This window comes from Gekko japonicus, unplaced genomic scaffold (assembly GCF_001447785.1).
Source record: "Gekko japonicus isolate JY-2015 unplaced genomic scaffold, Gekko_japonicus_V1.1 scaffold4948, whole genome shotgun sequence".
Classification (NCBI taxonomy): Eukaryota; Metazoa; Chordata; class Lepidosauria; order Squamata; family Gekkonidae; genus Gekko; species Gekko japonicus.
The window spans coordinates 47,083-54,252 of record NW_015167203.1 but is presented as its reverse complement, the minus strand read 5'-3'; the positions used below and the strand labels follow the sequence as shown (position 1 = coordinate 54,252).

The 7,170-nt window shown below is 46.6% G+C and overlaps 1 protein-coding gene across 1 annotated transcript in view; it reads left to right on the top strand.

The window, feature by feature from the left end:
• LOC107112089 (zinc finger protein 420-like) overlaps positions 1-7,170 on the top strand; it is a gene marked incomplete at its 5' end in the record, with an annotated part of 48,056 nt that overhangs the window by 4,250 nt on the left and 36,636 nt on the right. Inside the window, one exon of the mRNA XM_015413161.1 lies at positions 15-590. Within this exon, the coding sequence (XP_015268647.1) occupies positions 15-590 (576 nt within the window). The remainder of the gene's footprint in view (positions 1-14; positions 591-7,170) is intronic.

Here is a 7,170-nt window from a genome sequence, read left to right as displayed (position 1 = left end):
CTAAATGCTTGGAGTGTGGAAAGAGCTTCAATCGCAGATCAGAGCTTTTGAGGCATCAAAGAATCCACACAGCAGGGAAAGCGTATATCTGCTCACCCTGTGGCAAGAGCTTCTCACATAAAGCAAACCTCATTCAGCACCAAAGAATTCATTCAGATGAGAAGCCACTGATCTGCTCAGGGAGTGGAAAGAGTTTCTCTGATGAAAATAAGAATAATGCACATTTCCTAAAACATAATAGAAAGAAGGCATATAAATGCGTTCAGTGTGGAAAGAACTTCAGTCACAATTCCAATCTTCACCGTCATCAAAGGATCCACACAGGAGAGAAACCTTTTGAATGCTCACGATGTGGAAAGAAATTCAGTCAGAGTGGCCATCTTCAGAAACATCTAAGAACCCACATGGTTGAGAGACCTTTTGAGTGCTCAGAGTGTGGAAACAGCTTCAAGTGGAATAGTGCCCTTCAGCGGCATCGAAGAACCCACACAGGCAAGAAACCTTTTGAGTGCTCAAAATGTGGAAAGAGCTTTCAGTGGAGCAGTGACCGTCGACGGCATCAAAGAACCCACATGAGGAGGAACAGCATCGCTGCTAGACCTCTGACAAGAGCTCCTTTCATATTTCATACATTAACTGCAACTGTATAGTCCACACAAAAACCATAAAAACTCTCAGAAAGAAATCTTCCTGTAGCCTTAGAAATGAACAAAAAAAATTGAACTGGGGAAGAAACGGTATAAATCAGGGGCTGCCAAACTTGCTTAACATAAGAGCCAGATTGAATAAATGTCAGATGTTTTGAGAGCCACAAGACATGAACAAATATGACACACACATTTTACCCACATGAAAAATATACAAATTGGCTTTTTATTAACATTAAATGAAACTGCCAAACAAAACCAAAAGGGGTGAAAACAGATATTGATACTGATGTTTATTTGTCCAATGATATTTATTTGTTTGCTAATGATATTTTTCTAAGGGGGGTGATGGAAAGAAAGAATGAAAGAGGTGGAAAGAAAGAGAGCAAGAGAAACAAAGAAAGGAAATAGATGGGGAGGGGGATGGAAGGAAGAGAGAGAGAGAGGAAAGGAGAAAGACAGAAGAAGAGAAAGAAAAGTGGGGGTGTCTTTGAGAACTCATTCAATGTTTCTCTGTTCAAGCCTACCCAGGGAGGGGAACACTGGCTGGGGAAGGGAAAACCAATTGGGGAGGCATGCCTCCCCTTTGCTTCCCCAGCTGCCCTGCTGGGAGCCACACAATATGTGTGAAAGAGCCACATGCGGCTCTGGAGCCGCAGTTAGGCCACTATTAGCCAAATTGCTCTGATTTCTTCTCATTTATTGGAGAATATGAGTTATTTATAAGTAGCAATTGGCATAAGGGAGCAATCACCTTTATATACAGAGGTCCCACTTCTCCAGAGTACCAGTAACAGACACGCAGGCTGCAGTTAAAATGAATGTCTTTTACTGTAGTTTTCAGCACATTCAAACAATTCCCGAACACACACACAATTATACAGAGCTAGGAAAGTTAGAGAGATTGAGATAGCACATTCGCATTAGCAAGAGATTCGTTGGTTTGGCGATACTTTACCTGATCCTGAAGAGATGAAGTCTTCCAAATGGAAAATTAGGGGGAAACTAGAAAAATGGGGATTATGCTAGAAAAAGGGGAGCGTGCAGACTGAACCAGCAGAGAGAGACTGGCTGCGCAGTCCAAGAGTCTTGAGGTAAGCTGAATAGCAAGGTAGCCACAAGTTCAAGAGGCAGAGAGTATAGAGGTCATTGAGGGGGGCAGAGAGAGTGTGCGTTTCCGCGTGTCACCTTTTATAAGGTGACCTTAGGAGGAGGGCTTAGCATGTCCCTTCCCTTGAGGTGACATAGGGGGGAGGTCTTTGCTGGACACCTCCCTTGAGACAGTCCCTCTGTGGTCTGTTCCAAGAAGTCATGTATACAGTGGAGGAAGGGGGACTAGGTTGGGCAATATTGAACGTTAATTAATCTGGTAACAGAGACACTTGGATGGGACATTGAGTCATCGTTTAGCATTGATTGTCCTCTTTGCCTGGAGGCTGCAGGAACCGGTTTCTTCCAGGTGGACAGGCGAGCCAATCCTTTTGTTAAGGGATTGTGGAAGATGTTGCTTTGTGTTTGCTTTGCAGCAACAAAGATGTTGGGAGGGGGGAGGAAACATGTCAGCTTTCTAAAACAGAGTCATTTAATGGCGTTGTGACTCCATTGTTTAACCAGCCATGGCAAGCTGGCTACTTGTGTAGTGCTTGTGGTGTGTATAGGAAAGTCTTTGGAACAGGGCAACCTCTTGGAACCATGGGCCCATCATCTCAGGCATCTGCTGGTTCGTGTGTCTGGCATCTCACTCTGGTTCCCTGGCATCATAGTTCTTTTACACCTCGGTGCACAGTTCTTAGTTCAGAAGAGAGCAAAAAAGCTCATTGCTGGCTAACACCACTCCTAGTATAAATGCTCATAGATTTCAAAGGGAAGAAAGCAAAAATGTGGTCTGAGGGTGAAAGGAGATTGAGGACCAGATCTGTCCTCTGTAAACATTGGGGAATCCATACAGGGGAGAAACCTCAGGCTTGAATGTGTGGCAATGGTGTGAGGAAGAGATCAGACCTTCATGTTCCTTAGATAATCCACACAAGGGTGAAACTTTCCTATGATTTATTCTGAGGAGGCCCTTCTGTGATTCCCTAGGTGTCGAGGGCTTAGGCTGCTGTGAGGTTTTCAAGGTTTCACCAGTGAGATTAATTCAGATTCAAAGGAAAACTCAGTAAATTCAGAGTGTCCCCAAACAATATCCAGCATCCTAGAACTGGGTTGGTATCCTTGGAGTTTGGAAATGAATGTTTTGAAATAAGAATCCCCCTTGATTCTCACAGTGCCAGGAGGGAGAAATAAACTTCTCTGTGTTTTGTTTGGGTTTTTTTTACCGGCTGGTGACTAGGAAATGTTGTCTGGGAGGGCGGGATAGAAATTTGAAGAATAAATAAATAAAATTATAATCCATTGTAAGGGTCTAATGTCTTTTTAAACACTGTCTGTAAGATTTTAGGGGGGAAATCCTCTTGCTTGAGCCAAGCACCTTCCACGTTTTCTAATCCCCATGTGTTCAAGAGCCCAGAGTGTTAAGAACATAAGAGACGCCAATGTTGGATCAGGCCAAAGGCCCATCCCGTCCAACACTCTGTGTCACACAGTGGCCAGAAATACCAGGTGCCATCAGGAGGTCCAGCAGTGGGGCCAGGACATTAGAAGCCCTCCCACTGTTGACCCCCCCCCCAAGCAACAAGAAGACAGACCATCCCTTGCCCCAGACCCCCTATCTATGCCTTGTGGCTAATATCCACCGATGGACCTCTGCTCCATATGCCTATCTAATTCCCTTTTGAAGCCGTCCATGCTTGTAGCCACCACCGCTTCCTGTGGCAGTGAATTCCAAGTGTTAATCACTCTTTGGGTGAAGAAGTACTTCCTTTTATCCGTTCTAACCCGACCGCTCAGCAATTTCATGAAGTGCCCACGAGTTCTTGTATTGTGAGAGTGGGAGAAAAGTATCTCTTTCTCTATCTGTTCTTTCCCATGCATAATCTTATAAACCTCGATCATGTTGATCGTGTTGGCATACAGCTGGGAGGATCTTGGCCAGTCAAAACAAACTTTACAGGATTGCCATGAAGAATAAATAGTGTGCCTCTGGGGTGAGACCCTCCTTGCAAGGCATGTTTATTGGATTGTTAAGTATGGTAATCTCTGGACTTTGCTGCTATATGGGAGGTCTTGGATTGGTTGTTTCTCTGATATTAACTTTTTTGGTTGGTCTGGGGATACCAAAGTTAAGGTTTTGGTTGCTTTGAGAAGAAAGTGTACAAAGCTCACATTTCGAGTTGGCATCCCCGCGTGTCCTCAGCAGCGGCCTTTAGCTTCATTCAGCCTACCTGGAAGTGGAAACAGGCAGGCAAAGTGAGGCGAGGAGAAAAGTATGATGGGGCAGGAAAGAACAAAGGAAAGGAAGAAGAAGAAGAGGAGGAGGAGGATATTGGATTTAAGGCTCAGTGAGGGAGATAACCTGACAGTCACCATCTTCCCATGGTCTGAGTGGGCCCTGAAGCCTCCACAGGTCAGGGCTGTTGAGCAGAACTGTGGACGAGAGAATAAAAGTTTCCTCAGGACTGGCTGTCAAGGCTGACCCTGCCTTGGTGCAGTAACACATTTATTCATTTATTTCGTATCCCGCCCTACCCCACAGGCAGGCTCCAGCGGCTCACGACACTTAAATATGATAATTTAAAACATTAAAACGATATAATAAAAGATTAAAACTGAAATCCATACATAAATCATGAGATGGCGATAATACAGTAAAAGTGTTCTCAGAAAGTTTTGACCCTGGTATATATACTGATTTTTAGCAAGTGGCAAAAATTCCCACCTCTCAATACATAAAAGTACCTGTGAGTAGCACAGGTGAATAGAATAGGTAGGGATGTGATCTAATACCTCAACCAAATGTCTGGTGGAACAGTTCTGCTTCACATGCCCTGTGGAAAGACTAAATCTTGTAGGGCCCTGATCTCAATTGGGAGACTGTTCCACCAGGCCGGAGCCAGACTCCAAAAGGCTCTGGCTCTGGTTGAGGATAAGCAGACATCCCTTGGACCGGGGATCACCAGTAGATGTTGATCTGAAGAACGCAGAGCTCTTCAGGCGACGTAGCGGGAGAGACATTTCTGCAGATATGATGGCCCCAGACCGCACAGGGCTTTAAGGTTAATACCAGAACCTTGAACTTGACCTGGTACTCAACTGGAAGCCAATGCAGCTGACAGAGCACAGGCTGTGAATGTGCTCATCCTGAGATCCCAGTAAGGACATGTGCAGCTGTATTTTGAACCAGCTGGAGTCTCTGGGATAGCCCTGCGTAGAGCAAGTTACAGTAGTCCAGCCCAGGGGTGACTATTCCATGGATCACTGTGGGTAAGTCACGGGGGGAGAGATAGGGGGCCGATTGCCTGACCTGCCGAAAATGGTGAAAGGCTGATCCGGCAATGGTCGTGACCTGGGCCTCCATTGAAAGTGAGGCATCCATGGTCACACCCAGACTCCTCACCATCGACACTTGGGCTAACAGCACCCAGTCAAGGGTGGGGAGTCGGATACCCAGTTCCATCCCCCCGCGGCTCAGGCACAGGACCTCTGTCTTAGATGGATTTAATTTCAGTTGACTTGATTCAGCCAATCAGCCACGGCCTCCAGTGCCCTAGCCAGAACCTCTGAGGTGGTATCTGAGTGGCCGTCCATCAACAGATATAGCTGGGTGTCATCAGCGTACTGGTGACAACCCAGCCCAGACCTCCAGACCAGCTGGGTGAGAGGGCACATGTAGATGTTAAATAACATAGGAGAGAGAATCACTCCCTGGGGGATGCCACATGCCAGTTGGTAAGATGGTGAAACCCTCTCCCCAAGTGCCACTCTTTGTCCCTGACCTTGGAGAAAAGAGATAAGCCATTACAAGGGAGTATCTTGTATTCCCACGTCAGCAAGGCAGTGGGTCAAAAGGTCGTAATCAACAATGTCAAGCGCTGCTAAGTCAAGTAATAACAGCAGTGCTGACTCACCTTGATTCAGGTATCTCCAGCGATCATCCATGAGGACAACCAGTGCTGTCTCTGTCCCATAGCAAGGACAGAGGAGAGACTAAAATGAATGCAGGAATGAGCCAAGAAGAGATGAAGACTTCTTCAATTGTACGACACTATAAGGCGGGCCATCAACTGTTGTTGGGGTATTCAAGATGAAAGAAAGAAGTGCTCACCTCCTGGAATAGACACCAATAGAGGGAGACAGACGAATCTTCCCGAGGACGGAATTCCAGAGTTTTGGACTCTCTCGGGTCGCCACCCATGTTGACATTTTTTTGGGGGGAGGTGTATTTCAAGATACTTTGTTTTCCATTACTGCATTTGTCTCCAGCCCTTCCTCCAAATAGCTCAGACATGGATCTCCTGTCTACATTTTATCCGGGCAACAACCACCTTGTGAGGCAGGTGAGGCTGAGGTCACCCAGGCAGCTTTTGTGGCAGAGGAGGTTTGAATCCTGGATGCAGTTGTCCAAGGGGTAAAGGGGAGCTAGCTGAAGTTGAATCCATCCAAGACGGACGGAGGTCATGTGCTGGGAAAGACTGAGATGGTAGCTGGAGGGTCACTCCCGAGACTCGATGGTGTCCAGTTGTCACCGGTAGACTTTGCAAAGAGCCTCGGGGTGTGGTTGGATTCTGCGCTAACATTGGATAAACAAGTGCCCTTGGTAGCGCGGTCAGCGTTTTTTCACCTGTGCCGCCCCCCCCCCCAACTGCCTCCATATTTGTCTGGGTTGCCACATTGATCCATGCAACAGTCACCTCCAGATTGGACTACTGCAATTCGCTCTACGTAGGGCTACCCTTGAAAACGCTTTGGAGACTGCAGATGGTCCAGAATGCAGCTGCCAGGTTGTTGACCGGAACATCATGGTCAACTCATATTACTCCAGTACTGCGGTAGCTGCACTGGCTACCAGGTAGTGTCCAGATCCAATTCAAGGTGTTGGTGTTTACCTTTAAAGCGCTTAGCAGACTAGGACCCTCATTCTTATGAGCCCGCCTCCCCTGTTACAACTTCCCACACTCCTTTTGGTCATCATCTAGGGGCCTCTCGCAGGTGCCTGGCCCCAGGATGGCTCGGTTAGCTGTCACCAGGGGAAGGGCCTTCTCAGTTGTGGCCCCTACCCTGTGGAATGCACTCTCCGATGACACCCGTGGCCCACGGGTCTTGTCTAGCTTCCTCAGGGCACGCAAAGCCGAATTGTTTAGGTTGGCCTTTTGGAGGGTAACCACATGTTTGGGATGTTTTAATGGGGGTATGGTGATAGCCACCTATTTTACTGTTAACTGTTAATATTTTATATTTGTTATTTGTTTTTGTTGTTTTTATCTTATTAGTCATAAGGTAAGTCGCCACAAGATCCTTTGGGTGACCGGTGACTAAAAAAATCTAATATATACAGAAAGAATGCCCGGTGAAAAGAACGGGCATGTTAAATTGTGTTTCTTTATTTAAAGGGGGGGGGGGGGAGGACTCACAAAGAAGAGAGCGA